We start from the raw sequence: 24,221 nt of genomic DNA on the forward strand, positions 1-24,221 counted from the left end.
GGTCAGGTCAAAAGTCACCTCTACGAGTACGTTCTCAACCTATGTATAAAAAATGTTCAAAATTAAATTCATTTATTTTCTGTAAGAAGGCTTTTAAAGATCAGTTTTAGATGTCCCAACCCTACCATTGTTGCATTTAAGTACATACTATCTAAATAAAAGAATTTTAGGTTTATTCGTGTCTTCAACACTTTCCGAAGTGCAAATCGAATCCGACAATCGAGCGGCCTTGTACTTAATAAAAATACACAGTCTCGAACACAAATCGTAGTTGCAAAAATTACTGAACGTTGTATTTATTTAGAGAAGATATCAGACTTGACAGCTTTAAGGGCGCATAAGAATATCACGTCAAACATCTAGGCATGCGAAGCCAATCGGTAAAGGTATATTCGATAAATGGATTGGATTTCGAAGGAAAATAGGAAGGAATAAATGACAGATGAAAAATAGACCAAAGTTCCCATCAAATACAAAAAATGTTAGTCTGCTGAATCGTAGATTGAAGTTAGTCTGTAAAATAGACAGGCGTTTTTATTTTAGCTCACCCCTGGATTAATTTAGATGTTAAGGTAAAAAACAAAACTTATAAACTGAAGAAATAGGAAAAGGGCGTTAGGCAACTTGGCCAAGATTCCTTTGGCTGAATTGTCATTTCGGTCATTAAGTTACGTTTCTTACAGCTTAAAAACCAATCAAAGAAAGTTGCATGGTAAATAGAAGATAAATAACTTTAGTAAAAGAAAGAGGCAAAATCTTTACCTGATAACACCCGATGAGATACGCCGCATTGAGCCTGAGGGTTTCATTGTTGCTCGTGTAGTAAACGATTTTCTTCTTCGGGTTTTTCTCCAACTCCTCGTTGAGCTTCTTGCAGAATTGATACAAATGGCACAGGTGATAAGGTCCAAAGTCGAAGTAGAAGTTCTCGTAGACGATGTCATCCTCGATGTGGAAATACTTGCTGTTCCGCGTAGGCTTCGGTTTGTACCCGGTCTTGAGCGTCGCGAAGTAAAGTCTGTCTGGGAAAAACGAAACCATTATTTGAGTGGTCTATATGGATGATGTTATAATGTTATTTGAGAGTGTAACAGGACATAATTATTATTTAAAAAATATCTTATTATTGTAACAGGACATTTGAACTTTGAAGCAACTTCATTCTAAAGAGAAGTTCAGACTAGCATAAAAACTTACAGAAGTTGACCTCCGTAAGCTGTTTACCACCATGCAAATGATGATGAAAGCTTGCGGAAGTAAACTTCTGCGAATTTTATTGCTAGTCTAAACGTTGCTTATGACCCATTTGCTTGTCAAATAAGGAAATGTTGGTATGAAGGGTATATCAAGGTATTATTATCGCAGTCGACATAAAATAAAAAAAACTCTTAAACACTAAAAAGACGACACCTAAATAATTCCGAAATTGGTTAATTTATAGAAACCATTAAAAGTTTTAAGGATGTTTGAGTTTTGTTAGCAAATACTCAGAATTCACCATGACCTCGGGCAGCTCAGGAACGAGTAAATAACGAGCAGACATTACACAAGCTTTATAGCCAGATTTTTATTAGTGCCTACCACAATCGAACGGATGATTTGTGTGAAAATGTAAAGTGGACTCTTAACACGCACAACTTAAGAATAGCCTCATGAAAAATTAAAATAGCGAATTTATTTGCTTGAAACTAAATGATATGCATGAATAAAAAGCAGTGGGGTAGACGTGTACGTTATCGCATGACTGCCAGCAATATGCCGATGCATCGTCTAGACTTTTGGATACCCTCACATTTTAGGGGAAAACTTTATTTACCCTACTGCAGTTAATTGGGTCTGAAATCAATTTGGAGGGGTAGAATAACGTGTTGTTTTGATTGCTAGGGTGGATTTTCCGTTTTCGATTCAGTTTCTTAGTAACAATAAGCTATGTGTCCAAAATTATTGACAAAGTAAAGTCCGAAAGTGATCTATCTTCGTTCAATGTCTTTAGATTTTCTAATTAATCTCGATGACCTGATCCAATGCTTCCGATTTAGCGTACGATTTCTATTTGTTACATAGTTGAGTACACATCAGCCATGTTGCAAACCTACACGAGCACACTCGCGTGGATTCCCCACTTAAAAGTTATTTCTGTATTTCTGCCGGCGATAACTTCCGCGGATGACCCATGAAGTAATGGCTGGTGCACACAACCCTGAACTTTAAATGCCGTGTGCACACAGTGCAGCACGGTAGTGCTTACGTCAAGTGGCTATAATTGTTGTACAGTTTCGTGCTTATATGAACATCTTGAGGATGGCACAAGGCATGGCAATCAGCGAAATACGCTCTAAGATGGCATCAACCAAAAGAGGATCAAATGACACATCTACCCCTAGAGCTGACTGATTAACACAATATTTTAGCAATATGGTTTTGTCTGTCACTTCCAGAGCGTTTACCTCCCAAAGATACAACTAACATAGCGAGTCATCCACGAGAAAAACGTGTTTGAGAATTGAAAAACATTTTCATTGAAGAAGTGCTACGATTACTCGCCACAGTTGTAAAAATAGCAGCACATCAAGCTTAACGTTGTTGCCTAACCTTATGAAGCTGTAATACGTGCCTTTTCGCAACAAAAATGTATAGTCTGATTTGCCATCGACTTTATAAATTAAATTATCATGCATGAACGAAAGAACTGCCTTGAAAACAATACTATTGATCCAAACGTGTGCTTAAGAGTAATTTAGAGGTATTATTCAACAAGGTTCATATTCTGACACAGATATAACGTCCTTCGACTTCGAAACCATCCAACAATCCAGGCTACTCCGGAACGCTGTTTGCGAAGTTTTTGGTCTGTCACCGTCGCTCATGCTGGCATATCGCTTTGTGTGAGAGGGATAGCAACATCGAAACTTCGGATAACATTTTTCGGAGTAACCCCACAGTTCAAGCGAACGCCTACAAAGTACAAAGAACATCAAAATTGTAAGTCTTCCTAAGACGTAGGTACCAATTACCAAGGTTATCACATGATTAGTAATCAGAAACAGGTGTGACAGTATTCGACACGGTTCGTCGACCTGTCCTGCGCTCAGCACTTGTCGCCAGTTGCGCAATGGACCATGCAGATCAGTTCACCTTCAGGGCACGCCCGCGATTGTTTCCATGTTTTTATCAAACGATGAGGCCCCTACAACTAATTCGACCTTGGTGACGGTGATCTGCCTTTATCCAATTTACTGCTGCATAGACCAATCAATCTGTTGTTTCGAGTTTTTTAAATGGGGACCGTATTCACAAACTTTTCAAGTCGAATATGCATCGTTTCAAAGGATACAAATCCAGAAAATATTCTTTAGAGTAATCTTTTAGAATTCTATTGCATTTATGTCTCAGAGAAAATAATTCACTTGTGGTCTCTTTCATTACTTTTGTTTAATTAGCAATAATAAACAAATTACCTAAATCATTAGGCTCTTAGTATTCGAGACCAAGGGCGTAAACTAAAATGTTTAACAAGACCACAATGGTAACCTTGTTAATGGGGTTTTAGTTCAATGGCACCCTAATGGCGTGGAATATGATATTTTAAGGGCACTTTCCACAACCAGTCTATATTCGACTGTATTTTCGTCATCTCTCTTTTTATCCGACTGTGCCAGAAGGAGGGTTATTATTGTATGATACTTGAGAAAGAACATTAGTCCTGACACTGCTGGTACAAGCATCCGCTTCTCCTCACTCGGTGATGAAGATGATACACCAGAATGGCATCTAAGAGAGCGGGTTTAATGATGAAGATAGAGGTAACATAGCCAGTTTGTTTGCTTTCTCGTTGTGGATAAAAAAAGATGATACGAAAATGACATCTACAGAGCAGATTTAAGTTTGAGACCCGTGTTTCTCTATTTTAATTGAAATGGAACGCAAAAGTTTAAAATCTTGGTTTTAAGGACGTTTACAATAGACCCAACGGGTCAGCTCGCGCCCTTGGGCCGCACCTGGTTTGCATATTACGTAAGCAAGGTCGCGGACATAGCCACGCCTGCATGCACGAAGCCAGGTGAAATTGGAACCATTTCAGCACTGAACGATTCTTTGAGCTGGTAATTTCCGATAGCTAAGTGCCGGCCGTGAAGAAATTCGAAGGCAACTATCAATTTACCCGTAAGGAGGGTAAAGTGGAATGGGTGATCGAGTACTGTATCAAGGATGGGCGGAGTTGGTGTTTAGAAGGAAATATAAGGGTTAACCACTGAAATGCAGTAACAAACTTTTTGAAAGAGCCGTCCTGACATATCAGTGTATTTTAGGTGAAAAAATATTTTTTAAAGTCAAAGGAAAATGTTCGCAGGATTTTTCTATAAAAAAATCTTGTTTCGACCTTATACACACTACACACCTTTCGTTCGACACTCACGCATTAGACCAAAACATGATGTCATGTCCTTAGTTTCAATTAGATAATTTAATAAGACAAATTGTCTTGAATAACAGTCTCTTTTAATCAAAAATAAGATACTACAACAAAGCTTGCATACAAAGTATGTCTAGACCAGACTATTTGCGTTAGATATTAGCGTTTCCCACACATATATTTGGCATTAGCATAAGCACAGGAAACCTAGTACCTATGATTTACGCGACGCGAGACGAATAAGAAATAAATATCGTGCATCCATTTTATTTATGGCTCATAAATCGGTGAAGCGCGATATTCGAGATTCATCCGATAAAGTATCCATCGGCAGACATATCGAATTTGGGAATACGCTCGCAAATGTTTTTATATCACAGTAAGGTTTTACGAGACGTACCTAAACTTAGGGTTATCATTTGGTCATTTCTACGTCTTTATCTATGCTTTTTGTAGCATTAAAAATATCCAAAATAAATTAACTTTGCTCTGGTCTATAATAAGTAGATAGGTAGATTTTTACTCTCTGTCCGAAAATTCTTTTGGCGATTATCTTGTGATAAACCTACGTAATTAATAAATATTAAATTATTGTGCCAACAAAGAAAGTCCCGCTAGAAATACAAATAAAAATAATCATAAAATACAGGGTGTTTCCGTCTTTTGTTGGATTATCAACTTCGTTCCCCTAAGTATAGTTACTTATTAGTAATCTGTGGTATAGCTGTGTAATATTCCGTGTCTTACAACCATACCTATGCTATGGCTACGTCGGGCACTAAAATCAACACATAATGCGAAGCCTTAAAAGTGCCACACGTTTAACGTGTAACGGAGTGACGCAAACGGCGGGGGCTGTGTACACCCAGAAATGAGTATTCCCTGGCGACCACAAAGAAGGCACCACACAGTAGACCTACACTCAGTTTTTCAGTTAAGATTTTTAGCTTGAGCGTGCATGCATTTTTCATATTGAGTTCAGAAAATTAGCACTTATTTCAATTCGATGAGGTGTCACAGTTTTCATCCTGATTGTCGTCGTCTGATTACTTGCATTTACTCCGAAAAAAATAACAAAGAACAAGAATTTTAACACCGACTTTGTTTTAATATTTCTATAAGTAATGCTGTGATAAGTGGACGGACAAACAAAGTAGCCTTATTACAAAATAACCTTTAGATACGGATCCCTAGAATGTTTTCTTGTGACAGTTTTCGGCTTCTCCTTAGCGTTAAATAAGTAGGTACCTACTGTACCACAATTCAATTGTATGAATTTAAAGCTTTAAAACATGAAACGGAATTCTTTACGACTTGTAAATTTTCGCTTGCAAATACATATTGATTTTCCGTACTTCAGTTTTGTAGCACCTAGGCACGGCCTTAACTTGAACATTTCAATGTCGTTACCGTGCTTTTTACGTATAATAAATATGCTAACGGTTATTGTTTATTGTTGTTACATCTGCGACGTGCGAGAAATAAGAATGCCTTAATATACATATAGGGTGTCTTCAATTAATTATTTATAAAGGTACTTAAATATTATTACGCAAACGTTATAAAACTTACGTTAATTTTGTCGCAAAATAGTACTTATCACAAATAAATAAGATGCCAGGTTATTTATAACTTGATGATGAGTCGTCTTTACAAAATTCTAAAGTTTTAAGGGCGACAACCATTTTGTGTCGGTCGGAAACGACAACAAAACAAAAAATAGTTAATCTAAGACTTAAGTGAAACCCAAAGCAATCTGAGTAAATCTTAGAAAAACCAACCGAATTGAGAACCTCCTCCCTTTGTAGCAGTCGGTTAAAAAAGTTTTACACGTATCATTGTATTGTAAACTTGTAATTTGTCTCTTGAAAAGCGAATCTTGCCTTTCATTGAATCCACCTACGCTGTCGTACGTTATTGAATGAATAAGAAATGTCAATGTAAAATGTTTATCAATGAACTGTATTTAATGGTCGCGTATTTAATAACGGTGTAATTATAGCTATTAACCACAGCCTGTAGAGTAATTAAGTAATACATTAATTACCCATTGAATAAGGTTAACATTTGTGGTTTGGTTACTCTTCTTATCAGTGTTAATAAACCACAGGTAAAGATGTTTGTTTTTGTGTTTTCAAATAGGTTGTCTCTGGAACTTCTAAAGTAAATGTGTACCTTTATTCTATGAAATTTACTTGTATTTACTCTCGATTTTACGGGTCAAAGTGCAATATTATCAAAAAATGTAATGATAATGAAACTTTAGGGCTTCGAAAACCTTCATTGGATATTTTAATATCGTCGGCATAACCGACTATGATTGTTCAAAAGGCGAACATAATGGCATTTTCGTCCAGTTAATATTTTTTTAATTGTCAATCAAACAAATAATAATAATATAATAATATAATAATAATAATAAATATTTATTTCATTACCAGCGGAATTGCTTATAATTAATAATGATCGATGCCTCCTTTTAAGCTTAAAGAAGCCTGTGCCAGGAGACATCGCTCTTCCTTGGAATATAATGTGTGCGTAAATACAATTCAATAGGTACTTATACAAAAATAAAAGTAAGCACTAATACTACATAATATCAACTAGGTATACTAAGTAACAAACAAAGTAAGGGGGATGGCGCGCGCGGAGTGAGTGAGTGTATGTGTGAGTGAGTGTATGTGTGTGTGTGTGTGTGTGTGTGTGTGTGTGTGTGTGTGTGTGTGTGTGTGTGTGTGTGTGTGTGTGTGTGTGTGTGTGAGTGTGTATGTGAGTGAGTGAGTGTATGTGTGAATGTGTACATGTGTGTTTTATTTTTATTTATATTTTATTAGTTTAGTTTAAGATTGTCTCAATGTCGTCATAAGATTTTGGCTTCAGCCATTTCATTAAAAGTTTCTTGCACTCGAAGTAATTTTTGTCATAAATATTAATCTCCTTATTAAGTAAGTTATAGAGATACACAGAACGCCTATCATATTGCTTTTTTGCAAAGAAGGTTTTAAATCTAGGAGCATGTGCAACAATATCTTTCCTCCTCCTATTGGTGAAGTCAGGGTTATAAGGCATGGATTTGTGCTTTCTCAAAACTGTATGAAGCACATACAACTTCCTAACTGAAAGAAGGCCACTAATTTGATAAAGAATTTGTGTTGGAAATCTAATCTTTTTAAAATACATAACCTTAATTAGGCTACGTTGGGCCCGTTCTACATCAATGAAGCGGGTTTTAGCTGCACCACCCCATATTGGTACACAATATGTTAAGACAGACTGAACCAACGAAATATAGATCTCTGTGAAAAGATCTCTGTTTGAGCTCAGTAGATCAACAGCCGTTCCAGGCACCACATATCTCAAGGTCTTAAATATCCATGTCAGCTTCCTGACTCTTGAGATGACATGTTCTAGATGCGGATACCAAGACAGTCGCTGATCCACATAAACACCTAAGTATTTCGTCTGCTCGACCCTTTGAATTTTCGGGCAGCTGCAGTTCAGCCTATCAGCATCAACAGCATTGCAGTTGTGAATTTTTATGCTTAGATCGTCAGAAGGCTGTTTATTGCTGTAGATGCTATAACAGATATAGTTGGTTTTTGCGGTGTTTAATGTCAATAGATTATTACGTAACCACCTACTTATTAGTTCAAGTCCACTCTCAGCATTAGACTTAACAGCGTCCCAGGAATCAGCACTAAAAACCACGGCAGTGTCATCGGCGTATGAGAAGATATTGGCATGTTTTATGTTCATAGTGCAGAGATCGTTAATATAAACGAGAAAGAGTGTTGGCCCAAGTACACTCCCTTGTGGTACGCCGTACGACACAACAACATCTCCGCTAGTATAAGTGTCCAGTTTCACTCTCTGACGCCTATCAGACAGATAGTCCTTAAACAGATCAAGTGATGTTCCCTTTAGGCCAACAGCTTCCAACTTACGTACAAGTATGGGAATAGAGACAGTGTCAAACGCTTTTTGTAAATCAAGGAATACAGTTATGCATTTCTTGTTATTATCTAGTTGCTCTACCACTAACGAACTCATTGCAGAAACTGCATCTTCAGTGGATTTTCCCGGTCTAAAGCCGTACTGACAAGAGGATAGGATGTTGTATTTGTTAAGGTAGTTAAGCAGTCTAGAGTTAAGTAATTTTTCTATAATCTTTGAAATAGCTGGCAAGACGGATATAGGTCTATAGTTAGTTACACTGTCTCTATTCCCAGCCTTGTAAACTGGAGTTATAATTGACTTTTTAAGTGAAGACGGGAAAATTCCCTTGTTAAAACAGAGGTTTGCAAAGTGGGTTATAATCGGTACAACATGAGACCTTATGTGTTTGAGAAAGTTAGTAGGAATATTGTCCCAGCCAGGTGCACTGCTTGACTTAAGCGACATCAGAATACTACTAACCTCATCCTGATCTGTGTCCAATAGGACAAAAGAGTTAGGCTGACTTGGTAAGTCGCGTAAGTAAGTGTTCCGTTCATCATCAGACGTCTGCACGCGTTTAGCCAACTGCTCACCAATATGCGCAAAAAAGTCGTTAACAAAATCTGCAGATGCAGTTGGAGATGATTTGACATTAATTAGTTCCGAATTATTACTGTTACATTTGCTAGTGTGAGTGATATTTTTTATGTTCTTCCAAAGTAACTTGTTATTGTTTATAGATTTACTAAGTAATTCTCGTTCATATTGTCTTTTAAGTTTTTTGATAAGGTTGTTACAATAATTTCTGTATCTAATGTATGTTATTTTATGTATGTCGTTGTGTGGTTCGTCTTTTGTTTTTTTTTGCAGTTTGTTTCGGTTACGTATACAGCGAAGAATTCCAGGTGTGATCCATGGCTTAATATTACGTTGTTTTTTAGGTATCTTTTTAATAATTGTATTGTCCTTTATTGTCTCTGTTAATTTAAATATTAGGCCGTCAATCACTAAATTTGGATCGGTACAGTAAAGCAGTTCTGTGAGATTTTTAGATTTAAGGTCCTTTATGGCAGCCTCATAATTTATAATTGAAGTAGTTTTACTTGCAGTTTGGTGATTTTTAATTTTGCCTATAGTGAGAAAGGTCGTGTAATGATCAGTAATACTAGTCTGTAATACAGCTATAGTTGCACAGAAATTGGTTCTATCAATTTTTACCATAAAGTGGTCTAAGCAATTCTTTTCTCGTGTAGGTATTGTGTGACCAGCTAATATGCCGTAGACAGACAGCATATTCATGTAACTCATGCGGTTTTTTTGTTCATGTGGTGGTTCAATAGACTTAGATGCAATGTTAATATTGATGTCTCCCGCAATTATGATACATTTGCTAGAATTGATAGTCTCTAGATGAGCACCAAGAGAGTCTACAAAACCATCTGCATTAACATTAGAAGGCGATCGATAAATGCACAATATAGTCTGATTTAATATTTGAAGCTGGAGACAGGACGCCTGAGCTAGTTGTATCTCAGTGACTTTATGCTTCAGGTTATTATTTATATAAACAACAACACCGTCATTCTGGTTAAGTTGCGACTTCGTAAAAGTTAACCTTTGGACAAAACAAAAATGAACCTAAATTAGCACCTATTAATACGAATATCGAACTTTAAGTCGAGTGCTCATCTTGCAAAGTGCACAGTCTGTATCAGATCCTTACAATCTTACAAACTACATAAAGCAGGTACAGTTAAGTGTGAAATAGTTCGTGGCGTCCAAGTAGCTAAAAAGTTTCGCAACACGTCTTTGTTACAATAATAGGGATGTTTCCTGGGTCAAAAAGCAAGAGTTTTAATTAGTCCGTCAGTTAACTTATCAAAAAATACTCTACACGTATTTTTCACTTTTTCAAACTAATGAAAATTTAAAGAGATAAAGCGCGCCAAAGTTCATAAGAAGAGGCCCGTAACGTCAATGCGTGCATAAAAGTGCGGAACTTCAACGCACCATAACTATGTAATTATTTGTTAGATTGACAAATAAAAATATACGTGTCCAATATTTTTTGATATTAAACATGACGGACTAAAAAATTTTTTTTAGGAAACTAGCCAACTTTTTGGCCACTGGGTGTCACGAACTATTTGGCGCTGACTGTACCACGGTGTAGCTTGATATACTGGCGACTGTAATGAGTAGTAGGAAAAATACAATAAATTACAGCATCTTAAAGCCCATTCTGATGTCACTACCACGTTGGTCATTCAGCAGCGCCTACGCGCCTTAGGACTTGGCGGTCACCACAGCAGACAACAATAGCAGAAAATAAAGCCTTTTTCTATTTTCATTAAATTTAATTTAAAACTGCCTCTTTCCGAAATGTTAGTTTATCTCATGCAGGGTCACGATTAGGCCTAGGCATAGTGCACATCGACCCATTGGGATTTTAAATGCTTCACTTTACCTTCATTCCCAATCGTCCGCAAAAATCCTACCCATTATTTAATTTAAATCCCTGGGTGAGAAGGACCTATTCTTCTGGTACCAGATAAGTCGACCCCAGAAGACCCATCCTTGTTCATAACGTCATGCTCCGAAATGTTAATCGAAATAATTTCAAAGTTCTATGATACACAAACGTCGGCGCAGCAAAGTAAATAAGCTTCTTATCTAGCTGTTGCAACATCAATATGTTGTTTATTGTTCTGTCTACATGTGATAAAAATATGTTTCAAGTAGCATGCATCTTAATCTTCCTTTTCTAAAAATAAATATCTACGTAAATACTTAATCTATACTAATATTATAAATGCGAAAGTAACTCCAGTCTGTCTGTCTGTCTCTCTTTCACGCCTAAACCACTGAACCGATTTTGATGAAATTTGGCAGGGACATAGTTTGAGTCCCGGGAAAGGACATAGGATAGTTTTTATCCCGGTTTTTGAAACAGGGACGCGCGCGATAAAGTTTTTCTGTGACACAAAATTCCACGCGGGCGAAGCCGCGGGCGGAAAGCTAGTAGGGAATAATATCAAAACAGTATAAATGGCATAGAATTAGTTTACTCTATGTGTAAGTTTTAAAATCTCAATATTTCTTATAAGAATGCATTTCTACAAGCCCATAATAGCAAACGTTATGACCTACTAATACTAATGAGCACTGAAAACATGCAACTAGCTACCCCTGGGACGTTAAATTGTAATACTCAAGACTTTACAGGCAATTTTAATGTTAGTATAAATTCATTTAGATCAAAATCAACAGGGGGATTTAAAAATATGTCCTTTTACTTACCTTTAATTATCTCAGTGGACGATATTATAACATCGTTGTCATCCATTCTCGCTTTGTAGCACAGGAATGCTGATGATTTCTTTATTTTGACGGTTTTTAAAAAGTGTCTCGAACTTTGGTTTCGATGCTCACTTTAATTTGATTTTGAAATCGTTCTTATTACTGCAACCATGTTGATTAATTTTGGATAACTTCTGAGGGCTTGAGTTAAGTACCTGGAACATATTTTTGCGTAAATCAAAATTTTATTCATGATCACAATGTTATCAGTGATTAAATTAAGTCATTAAACTTTTTATCAATGACAAACCACTTTATTAATATTCTTAAATACAAGAAATTCTAGTAAATCAGTAAACACACTTGAGTGACTTTGATTTTACTTTTTATTTTGAAAACATCGTACTGCAGTAATAAATAGTAAGTTATATTTAATGCCAGAGTTCAGAAACCTGTGCTATTACTGCAAAGTTTATTGTGCTGTAAACAATTTCCTTTATATTTTACAAAAAGTTTGTATCATTATTACATTCTTACATGATTCTTAAATATTTCTAATTAGATTCTATCATGAATGAACAAAATGGTTCCATTTAAAAATAAATTTGCTTGTTACATTCTGATGTAGGAGATGTAATGTTAGTCGTTGAAAAGGTATATATTTATTCACAATCAGTTAAACTGTTCAGTTGGACCAACATAAATCCAACAACTGTGTAAGTTACACAGTTTTTGTATGTATGTTAGTCCAACTTAAATTGAAATTCCTTGCACATGGTCAATTTTTAGATGCATGCGAGTTCAACTGACGGTGAATGTCTAGCTTTACAGTGATAAACTTTAATAATTGTCAGACCATGCATTTTATAGAAACACATGTGACTAACTTGAGTCAGCAATCATAATATTATCAATGTTTTAGGTTTATTTACTGAGCAAAGTGTTGTGAGTTAAACAGTTAAGTGTGACCACATGGGTAACATTCCTAATATGCACACCTGTTAGAAAGTGGACATAATCCTGCAAGACTTGCTCAGATATTTTAATTACTTCTGTCAGACTTTAGACTTAATGTAGCTAAGGCATTTCAGTTAAAATTTTATTATAAAATTTTTTCAATGTAGCAAAAGAAGTTGCCTAAGTTTTTTATTTATAAATAAATAAAAAGGACTCACCAGAAAGACAGATTGAATGAAGAACTCCAAATGTTGATTGAAATACAGTAACCTTGACTCTTAGTGCAAACAACCAATTTAATAGCAAATTACACGGTAACACTTCTCAGCACCCACTAAGTTTGATAAAACTACACAGTTTTAATAAAAAGTAACTTTTACTTGTGAACAGACATGCACAGCATTGAATAACAAGTCGGAAGTGTTAGGATTTCGTCTAGTTTCGTTCTCATCGTAGTGTTTTGTGTCCGACGACGCAATTCGAAGTGGCGGCGCGTAGGAGTCTCTTTATTAACGGCGTGGGTCGATTTCTTTACTTGAAGATAAGGTCAGCTCTCCTCATACCGAAACTGTGAAGCCTCCGTCGCACGAAATGGAATTTGCATTCTACTTCAGCGCTTCCAATAAGCATCTGCGGCACTCAACGCGCGGGCACGGCACAGGCTTCAAGGAGACTCGAATTCAGTAAAATGTAAACAGAAGCACCGGGTGTGACAATGCATCACAAATCAAAGTCCCATTTGTTGCAAAGATACAAGGTCGCCGAACCACTTTCAGCCTGAATGCATTGTATCTCCTCTCCATTTACAGTATGACGTTTCGCTTTATTTTATTCACCGGAGCCGTTGGGAAGTCAAACACGAAGGCAAACTCGTTTTCTTTCAAGTTGGATTTTCACAGATTTACTCAGATTTGCGCACAATAAACTGTCACTCAAATGTCAGTCACAGAGCGACATCTATAATAAAATGCGACCAACATAGTCGAAGGAGGGCGCTGGTCTACGCCTTTCTTCCATTTATCTTAATTTTTAAAGCAATACCTTATTATTCAAGTGGTTTGAGTCTCTTTTAATAAAATGAAAATGAGTATTTCTCAAAAAAAATGTACGTAACGAAACGGTAGTAACGAAATAGTAAGGCCATAAGGCTTGTTATACATTGGCGAAATATTGTGAATGCTCTTCATTTATTCAATTCGAAATATTTGTAAGTATGCACCCAAATACGGGGTAATATTAAGGGGTTAGAAATAAAATAAGGGAGTAATCATTCATACTATTTTAATAAAATTATTTTTGTTCCATCATGTTTATCCATTTTGAGTCGTTCTCTGTAAGCTTTTTGCCTTTCGGCATTGGTTTTTGGCGGCATTCCTAAAAAAACAGAAGAAGTAATCACATAAAAACGTAATCTAAATGATTTGATAATTTTTTGCTGGTGGCACTTCTGTAAAGCAGATAGTATCCAATCCTTTTGTTATTAACGCTCTATATTTTTTGAAATAAATTAAGTAGTGAATATTACTATGCTTAGTCAGGTAATAACAGTATACACTCAGCATTATGTTGTACTTTTTCGTAACGTAACGAAATTCGTAAAAAACGTAACGAAATATTAGACAAAATGAGATCAGAAACAAGTATTTTTTTGATAAAATTTGTTACAGCAAATATAAAAGCTTACTAAATGTTCGTACCACACGTATTACAAAAAATGGTTAAACGAAGACTTACCGTTCTATATAAAATCGCTGATTTTACTGCCTGTTACGAAAAAGTAATCCCACAAAACACACACGTTTTCACTAATTTTCGCGATAGATGTAATGGCGGAGACGTCAGGCCAACAGCCATTCAGAGTGCAGCTATTGTTGTCCGTGTAAAATAAATACGAAATTGTTCAGAAACCATGGGAAAGTAGAAATAAATCGTAACTAAAGAGTAAATAACGAAATAGTAAATGAGAGCGACTCATTTTGTTTTTTTGCTTTAAATTGCCAATTCATTATGACACCCCATAGAAAATCAATTTGATACAGAAACTGCGATTACTGTAGAACGATAATACAAAGAAATTTACAATAATTTAGTTACGTATCGCATTTTATGAAACAAAAATACATGAAAAAGCTAGGGTGGCAAACAGGTTTTTGTATGAAAGGTAAAAAAGGACTATTTTTAAAATATCTAAATATTTGGTAATAAGTAGGATTATAGCTATAATTCTTCGTTATCTTAAAGATTAATATTCATACTTCAAAATTGTGTGTGTGTTTTTTTTGTGTGATGATTTATAAATATAAAACTTTTGAACTGTTTCAAAGCACACTTTTTTTTTCAAAATGTACATTTTTTTTGAGAAATACTCAAATGAGAAAACAAATTTTTTAACGTTCAAATTGCATGTTTATTCATTTATTTAGCAAAAAAAATATTTAGTTCCATTTTCTGCCATAAGTTGGTCGCGGTCATAATGTTCATTATTTCAGACCGAAAAAAGTCTATATTGTCTATCGATGATGTGGGTGAAAGTTTCAGTTTCTGTAACTAGATGGCGCTGTATAACTAGCTAGTTTTACGATAGATGGCGTTGTATAATTGAATTAGAAAATGGAAATAAAATAAAAACGCCTTAAAATGTAGATAAATGAATTAGATTATATTTATTTATAAGTAATATATTACATTCAGTAAAATAACGAATTAATTAATTGACAGTGACAATTGTTTATTAACTTCTTTACATCTTTCTTCAGCCGCCTTTACAGCACCAATTACAGCTGCTCGGAACCCTGAAATTAAAACATAAATATTGTAAAACCAAGAACTGTTAAATAACTTTCCTTAGTACACTTGCCAGTGTTTATTTTAAATAAGGTAGCCAACAAGATATTATATAGTTTTACGCACCGTTCTTTTCCAAATGATAAGTGCCTTCAGCTGTAGATCCTGCTGGGCTTGTCACATTGTCTTTCATGGCAGCTGGGTGTCCTCCACTCTTGAGCATGGTTGCTGAGCCCAGGGTCGTCTGAGTAGCCAATCTTAACGCCAGGTCACGTGGTAAGCCACACCTTACTCCACCATCAGCTAGAGATTCTATTAGCATGTACACCTGTAATACATAATTGAAGGAGTTTGACTATTATTAGAAATATATTCAAAGCAGAAAATGTTTAGCCACACTTCAACTTCATCGACTTTCGCTTCAGATAATCAAATAGAAATGCTTACATAAGCTGGTCCGCTACCACTAAGGGCTGTAACAGCATCCATCTGGTATTCTGGTACTTCATCACAAGTGCCCACAGCTTGGAACAGTTTCCTAGCCAGTTTAACATCTTCATCGGTAGTGATAGAGCCCCGGCATAGAGCTGCAGCACCTTCTTTGACCAACGCTGGAGTATTTGGCATGACGCGAATCACTCGCGCTGTTGGTGGAAGGACCTAGAATTAAAGTTGAGTTGGATTAGATTAAAGTATTAAACAGAACCATTGTATTTTACCCGTAAGGCAACATTGACTGTGGAATTATCTTATCTATTTATTAGGCCCCAATGATAAATTTTATGGGTTCATTGACATAACCATCACAATTTTTTAAAAATAGGACACACCAATGAGCAGTACAAAAGTTTTGGTATATAACATGGTGAACCCTGCAAAAAATTGACCTACCTTTTCTATACTGGCAGTAGATACCCCCATAGCAACAGATATGAAAAGTTTGTTGTTTGAGGCCTTCAGGTCCTTGACTTCCTTTAAGGCTTTGCCCACCACGTCTGGTTTCACAGAGACGATCACCACATCAGACCGTTCTACTACTGGCTTGTTGTCAGTTACTGCTGTTGCTCCAAGACCCTAGAAAATTAAGAAGCACGAAAAACTTTTTATAAGTGTTGCAGTAGAAATATTTTTTCTGTATTTTATTTGCTTGGTCCGACTGATTTCATTCGTGAAAGTGCTTTTTTTTAACTTAGCTTGAAGATAAAATGAGATAGAGGAATGTTGTTGTTTGTCTGTAACTATAGCTACAATGCTTGCTTTGATGTGATGCCATTAGTGGTACCTACATGGATAAGACAGTGCTTGTTGGGTTGGGTATAGCTGCGAAGTAAAGCAATGTTTCTCTAGATTCCATAATATCTCAGAGCAATATAAGTAACTTAAACTTATGAAGCTGCACCGCTGCAACTCCTGTGTGGCCAGGATCTACAGCTTGACAATAAAAACTCAACCATTGAAGGTTAAGTTTGTCCCGGGGGAAACTTAAACTGTCATTGAGCTCGCAACGAAATTAATCAGAAAAAAAATAGGAGTTCGAAGTCATGAGTAAGAGATAGGTCGTTTGTGTAATAATACACTATTATTTTGCTCAGACTCTCCGTATCTATCTTTATTGTAAGACGGACAAAGTCAAGGTTGTGTGACGCGCGAACTAAGTCCTCAGTTTGTTCGTTGATGATTGACTTAATATGTAGTTTATAAATAAATTACTGTATCTTTCGTGCATATATTTTTACATAAACTATCTACACATTAAAACTACATAGAAACAATAACAAGTCTTGCTCAACAAATTAATATAAAGTGACCAATAAATGGTTATTCATTAAGTTACCCAAGTAAAGAGTTATAAAATTAGGTGCCTATTACCATATTTAAACCTAATAATATGATGATAATATTATGATGCATAAACAGCTTGGTATTTAATTTTTCTCCAAATTATTTACCTTAAATGCCTCAGCACTAGTCACATCAGCAGGGTGGACACTGGCGGTGATTTCATCGGGTTTTGCTAAACCTGTAATATTGAGTAAAAGTTATAGTTGTGTAGGTAATTTTAAATCACGTAAAAGCTACCTACTACATTTCAATAGTTAAATTCTTGATGAAGTAATTTGCTAATGAAACCATTTTTAATTACTAAATTGTTTTAACTTTTGTATGAAATTGTTTTAATGATTCTTCATTACTTACCAGCTGATATGAATCCATTTGCTAAGGCGAAGGCTAGCCTTCCACCCCCGATAAATCCGATCTTCATTACTTCTTGAAGGGATACTGGAATAAAATTTTTATTAAATAGGTACCCAAGTAAACACTCATAATGTTGCTATAATGAACACCCACCGGTTCATCATAAATTTTAAATTGTAACTCTTGATAAGATCTGTCCGATACAATAAAGGTTTAAAAAGTTAAAACTGCTCTATTCAAGTAAGTAATGGCTGTACAAATTAAACAATAAGTGGCATTATCAGTTCGTTTCATTATGACATAACTACGAACCTACGTAAAGTCAAAGAAGTGACCCAGCAAGTGGTGCGTATTGATTTTTCTGGAGAGAGCGGTCACAATCATAAGAGTGTGTCATGAAATTTGTTCAACAATTTTGTAACTAGTGAACTGTCGTTTGAGTATGATACGGAACTATCTAAAAATAGAATCATTATGAAACTCACGAAGTTTGCTGAATAAACCGCACGTGTAGTCTGGGCCAAGATCTGAGCGCAACTAAGATGGGGTTACGTTTTATCATCACTATCAGTTTTTGTTTTTATTGCGCAATATAACAATGTTCATTAAATAGGCTTCAGCGATCGATGGACGAAATCTTCCACTTCAGTTTGTTAAGTGCATGCGGTTTTTGATAACATTCAATTAGCAATTCAACAATTGATAGGTCGTTATGCCGAAAGAACAAGAGTCTTACATTATATTTGTTATCATACATAATGTAGCGCTTTGAACTGAAAAATAATACCCTAATGCTTTGTCATACTTAGGTAAGTCTTTGTTAATTTCACGTAATTATCATAGTAGCAATGATATTATATAAAAACAAAAGCAGATATGTTATAAACGCTCGCGCTGTGAATACTCAAATACGTCCCAATTGGGACGTCTTGTGTTTAGTCTTCGTGTGGCCTGCGTCGTGCGCAATCGCGTGCGTACCACACCGTAAGTTCCTGTGTTCTTACCAAAATAAATAAAAAATGCCATCGTGTGTGTTTCGAAAGTGTACCAACGTGACTCTTAAAGTAAACAAAATACAAGGGATCTCTTACCACATGTGATTATGCAAAATTATTTAGTATTTATATTTTTAATTATTTATGCAAACAATCAAGACGCCATGCGCCATGTTCAAGTTAAGAAAGAGAAAGCGATCTTGTTTTGACGTTAGAGCGATAAGGATGCGTGCGCTGCGGACATAGATTAGTTAGTGCAGAATCGTTAAAACTATAGCTATCTCTTTCATTTGCGTGCTATTTCGTATCTTTTGTTTCACTTATCAGTTACATTTGTCAATGTGTGCAATTTGGAATAGCTCGGCACGGATTAAAATCGTAATTTCTATGAACGTAACATATCTATAGTTCTGTAATATCATTGCATAGTAGAGTCTATTTTTGTTAGAAAAGTATACAACTGTTGATGACTTGCATGACGTTTGACCAAACGTTTGTTGTTAGAGATAATATTTGGCTAATTTAAATAAGATATACCTACATTTAAGAAGTTTATCAGCAACTGGTATTTAGGTAATGATAGGAGAACCCCACCTGAGTAGTCCAGGATATGGGTGCACAGTGTGTTACATACATAATGAGAAAGTATGAAATTTCAAATAGGTACAACTATTAAACATGGACGCTTACAACTAGTACAAGTAATATAACCTTGTGAACAATGCAAGCAATAAACGCTAATAGAATAGTAAAATATTTGCTGATTGCACTTTGCTCCACACACGATGCATCGTATTCGTAAGGCAACGGAATCATGCAAACTATTTCAATTCCAAATGTTTGTTAATCTCACGCGAGACTTATTTGTAACTGTTTCAATGCTGTTTGTAAATTATTAATCAGACATATTCTGCAAGGATTGTTGTAGAGTAAAATTGATTAAATGAGTTAGAGGAAATCTATTGAGGTAATATAATTAATAGTAAAAAAGATACCTTGAGTGGATCCTGAAAAACTATCAAAAGCAAGAGTTTAGTTCATCATGAGAAATATCTTCGATAAAATAGACGTTTTTGATTCCGGACACTATAATAAATGCAGTACTCTGAAGATCTAAGCTAGTTGACGCTACAAATATCCGTCCTTATGTAGAGTCAAGGTATAATGTAAATACCTAGGTATCTAATAGATATGCAAGACCGCAACTAGTGGACCCTGATCTTTGATAGGTACGTTTATCGCTAGATGTTTATTTTTACATAATAACTATGTTTATATCACGTCTTTAATAGTAAATAGTGAGTTTTATGCAACCTACTTAGCTAGAAATAAACTTTAATCATTCGAAATCATTATTATCAGTCAAATTTTTTTTTTTTTTTTTTTTTTTTTTTTTTTTTTTTTTTTTTTTTTAAAAGATTATTACCAATTTGTATTGCCCAAATTACTAATAGTCCCATTAGCCCCTCGTGGTAAGCTAAATAAGCTTGTGTTACGAGTGGGCTCACCACAATAGTCGAGCGGCGGTGGGATTTTATTCGCCTTTTTATTATTGCTTAAAATTAAATAAATGGTCGGAGGTGCACAATGATCAACAAATATTATCTGTGTTTTTACGAATCTAAGGAGTCACACAATCTTTTATTATTTACCATTTTGCGTCGTTTGTTATCTTCAGTGTTCTTTATTTTTTGATATGTACCTATTAGAAATTAATTCTCTTAGTTTCGACTGATAAGTAATGTAAACTAACTAAATAAAGAATCGTTACATGTACCTATGTAATGTAGGGCAAGTGACCCGGTTGTGGCCACCGACCCCTTTGTGGCCATTTAGAACTTCAAATCGTTATAACTAAGGCAAAGACTAATATATTACTCTATGGTTTACGGGAATAAAAATATCTAATATTAGCCACACTGATAGCGTTAACAGCTTTGATGTGTCAAGCTTCACTTCAATCCAACAAGTCATTATTTTTTGAGCAGCGTTAATTGTTTTAAGTCTTAGCAAAAAGGCTAAGGCGAGCGGGTGAGTAAACAATCATTATTTTCTAAATCCTTCTTATTTTTTTAAATGTTTATGTTAATCCTTAATAAAGAATACACTGTCTAAGTGGTACTAATGATATTTTATCGCTATTTGTTTATTAAGGGGTTTATGAGAGGTGGCCACTAATGGAGCCAGAATTAATGAATTTTCCCATCTTTGGCCACATGAATGGCCAAAAGTGGTGCACGAAGAACCCCACTTTTGGCCATTTAGTTTTTATCGTGATTTTCCAATTTAATTACTTAGCTATTTTGATATAAGTAATCGATTCATTTTCAGAGTTACGATTATAATGCCTCCATCGAAACCAAATACTAAAAAAATAGGTTTTGTGAAAAGAAAATTGTTCCAGTACTAACCGCATAAACTTATACTATAGGTTAATGTTGATTTCAATTCAAGCTGAGATATTATATTTCGTACTAGCGGCCGCCCACGACTTCGTACGCGTGGATCCTGTTTTACCCCCTTCATCTATCTTACGCGGTTTAGATTTTTTCGTACAAATGTTTTTTCCCGCTAACTCCCGTTCCCGTGGGAATTTTGCAATATCCTGTTGTAACTAAGCTTTAAGTTATTTTATATTTAATAATGTTGTATTTTATATTTAATAATGTTGTTATTTTATATTTAATAATGTTGTTATAAAATTGTAATGTTGTAATTGAAATAAGTTGTAATTATACAGATCTCTAATATTATTATTTAAATTATAATACTTATTAGATTTAATCTCATGTTGCAATACCCTAGCAGGGTCCATGTTTTGGGTCTATGTCTATATGTAAGAACTTTTATATACCAACATTGGAGCAATAAAGAATTTGAATTTGAAAAAAAAAAAAAAAAAAAAAAAGTTTCCTAAGGTACCTGCATGCAAAATTTCAAGCGTCTAACTTAAGCGGTTTAGATTTTTCATACAAAAGGATTTTCCCGCTAATTCCCGTTCCCGTGGGAATTTCGGGAATTCTTTGTAACTAAGCTCTAAGTTTACTAAGGTACCTACATACCAAATTTCAAGCGTCTAACTTAAGCAGTTTAGATTTTTCATACAAAAGGATTTTCCCGCGAATTCCCGTTCCAGTGGGAATTTCGGGAATTCCCGTTCCCGTGGGAATTTCGGGAATTCCCGTTCCCGTGGGAATTTCGGGAATTCCCGTTCCCGTGGGAATTTCGGGAATTCCCGTTCCCGTGTGAATTTCGGGAATTCCTTGTAACTAAGCTTTAAGTTTACTAAGGTACCTACATACCAAATTTCAAGCGTCTAACTTAAGCAGTTTAGATTTTTCATACAAAAGGATTTTCCCGCTAATTCCCGTTCCCGTGTGAAATTCGGGAATTCCTTGTTGTAACTAAGCTTTAAGTTTACTAAGGTACCTACATGCCAAATTTCAAGCGTCTTAACTTAAGCAGTTTAGATTTTTCATACAAAAGGATTTTCCCGCTAATTCCTGTTCCCGTGGGAATTCCTAAGTATACTATAACCTGCCCAGGAGTATGAAAAATAATTGTACCAAGTTTCGTTAAAATCCGTCGAGTAGTTTTTGTTTTTTTTTTATGAATTTTGATGGCCAGAACTGGCACATGACTGTGGCCAGAAACGGGGTAAAGCTGGCCAAAAATGGCACAAATTCCCATTTCTTTTTCTTTTCTACAGGATTATTTTTCCATTGAATCATTATGAAAAAAAATGTATCCTTAGGCTAGATCTAAATATATTTAATCACTTTTTACAAGAAATAAGTCCGTGATAACAAAAACTGTAAAATGATATAGCCTCAAAGTCTAAAAAATTCTTAAAATGACCAAAACCGGGTCACCTGCCCTATTTACTACGTTTTGAATTTATTAAATTAATAAATTACTTTTGTTAAAATGTAACTTACTTACAATACCATTTGATTTATGTAGGTACTTAGGTACTTTGTACCTATTTGTTTTAATCTCATGTCCTAAAATTTTTAAACGCACATAAGAGTGCATCATGAAATATTGTTAAAGTAATAGAGCTTTTTGTAAATAGGTAGGTTATTTATAATTACTACAAAAAATATCAAACACGTAATACTTACATTTCAGCATGTTTATGGAATAAATATCTATTTTTAATATATGATAAAGTTTATCACTTTTATTTTACAACATAAAATATAACGACCACAGCCGTTAAAATTTCACAAAGTCCGAAGAAAAATCACTAACACTGGGTCATAAAATTGTATATTTACAATAATTTATAACAAACGTGTTTATCAAGTCGTTCCTATGCATCACACTGAGCGTAGTGCGAGCTTGTCCAACGCACCTAAACTGGGTACTGATAGGGAAAAAGGTCCATTAGTAATATAGCTGATAAAATATAACGGACATACGCTTCGTAAACACTGGGATGTATTTCACCTAATTAGTTGATTGATGTCATTTATTTAGCAAAATAAAACGCGCGCTACTATGATAATTATGATTCACGATGGCATCGTATTTACAAAAGTTTGAATTGTTTTACATTACGAGCTACATTTGAAATTATTAAATAGTATAAAATTAACGTTGAAGAATGCTGAAATCTGGACTGGCAACGTAATTATGGGTCAAGAGGCTACCTTGATATCTCCTTACCTACTACCTACATGCATAATCTATTGTTTTGATGTATTGTTTAGATAACGTAATCAATATTGTTGTACTTAATGTCGGTATACCAGTTAGTACCTACTTATTAGATAAAGTTATTCAAACTTAACTATTTAAATACAAAATTATATAAATCTTCATTTGTGAAGCATAGGTAAAAAGTGACAAGTTAGTGATATCACTATGTTCCACACAAAGAACTTACTTAATATTGTATTAATTTGTCATACAATAATAAAAGAAACATTAAAATCTATTACTAATTTTATTTTGTCTTTTGTTGTTCAATATTAAGTATATAAGTATGAGAACAATGCATTTTTTAAACTTACTAATAATTCAAAATAATTCTTGTTTACATTTGAAATACTATGAAACTGTAAAATAACGCCATCTACACAAAACTAAACGAACTATTAACTCCTTGAAGTGTTTGCTTTTGGGTGTTTCATAATGCACATTCTAGCTTGATAAAAAAAATATTAAGATAAATTACATAAATTTTATTATTTTAATTGATTTAAATATTCATTGGTTTAATCTAAAAAATATATAGGTATTTCCATGCTAATTACTTTTTGTTAATTTTAGCCATTGCGTGAAACTATACCACGACTATACCATTGTTTGTGATGTGGTCTATTCCAAATGAGCGGCAAAAAATAAAAGAAAACTGAAACTAATAAAAACAAACGTTTTATCATTATTTAGATGTTGTCTCTTTTCTATTTTATTTTTATTTTTAACTACATTACCATCGTTTTAAAATGGAATGAGATGTTTACTCTTCAATCAATGAAAAATAGCAAGTACGGAGACGCGCATGAAATAAACATTTAAATGTGAGTATACCTACATAAAATGTATGGTTGATTTTAGGTGAAAGCTGCTGTTGCTAAGTAGGTAACATAATTTATTTAGAATTTCTTAAAATAAAATCATAAATTATAAGT

At 34.7% G+C, this 24,221-nt stretch overlaps 2 protein-coding genes across 4 annotated transcripts in view; both read right to left on the reverse strand.

The window, feature by feature from the left end:
* Positions 1 to 13,520, reverse strand: part of LOC135084089 (dual specificity protein phosphatase CDC14A-like) — a 32,152-nt gene extending 18,632 nt beyond the window's left edge. Inside the window, exons 1-3 of the mRNA XM_063978833.1 lie at positions 12,826 to 13,520; positions 11,651 to 11,865; positions 763 to 1,022 (exon numbers count right to left, since the gene is read on the reverse strand). Coding sequence (XP_063834903.1) covers positions 763 to 1,022; positions 11,651 to 11,696 — 306 coding nt within the window. The 5' untranslated portion in view covers positions 11,697 to 11,865; positions 12,826 to 13,520. The remainder of the gene's footprint in view (positions 1 to 762; positions 1,023 to 11,650; positions 11,866 to 12,825) is intronic.
* Positions 13,521 to 15,245: 1,725 nt separating this feature from the next.
* LOC135084320 (uncharacterized) lies at positions 15,246 to 22,945 on the reverse strand. Of its 3 annotated transcripts, none has more exons than XM_063979121.1 (7): positions 22,707 to 22,945; positions 17,588 to 17,671; positions 17,341 to 17,411; positions 16,283 to 16,465; positions 15,839 to 16,051; positions 15,518 to 15,719; positions 15,246 to 15,399 (listed from the first exon to the last, which is right to left on the reverse strand). In XM_063979121.1, the coding sequence occupies exons 1-7, from the start codon at positions 22,714 to 22,716 to the stop codon at positions 15,311 to 15,313; spliced, it is 852 nt and encodes a 283-aa protein (XP_063835191.1). In that variant the 5' UTR covers positions 22,717 to 22,945; the 3' UTR covers positions 15,246 to 15,310. The 3 variants fall into 3 exon arrangements, with proteins under 3 accessions (XP_063835191.1, XP_063835193.1, XP_063835192.1); XM_063979123.1 differs by lacking the exon at positions 22,707 to 22,945 and adding an exon at positions 19,578 to 19,678; XM_063979122.1 differs by lacking the exon at positions 22,707 to 22,945 and adding an exon at positions 18,073 to 18,170.
* Between the last annotated feature and the right edge of the window lie 1,276 nt (positions 22,946 to 24,221).

Source organism: Ostrinia nubilalis, chromosome 25 (assembly GCF_963855985.1).
Source record: "Ostrinia nubilalis chromosome 25, ilOstNubi1.1, whole genome shotgun sequence".
In the NCBI taxonomy this organism is placed as follows: Eukaryota; Metazoa; Arthropoda; class Insecta; order Lepidoptera; family Crambidae; genus Ostrinia; species Ostrinia nubilalis.

Coding starts and splice junctions, on each gene's coding strand:
- LOC135084320 (XM_063979121.1), bottom strand. Junction 16,466..17,340: donor CTAGTGCTGAGGCATTTAAG/GTAAATAATTTG, acceptor TTAATTTTCTAG/GGTCTTGGAGCAACAGCAGT. Junction 15,720..15,838: donor GTGGTAGCGGACCAGCTTAT/GTAAGCATTTCT, acceptor TATGTATTACAG/GTGTACATGCTAATAGAATC.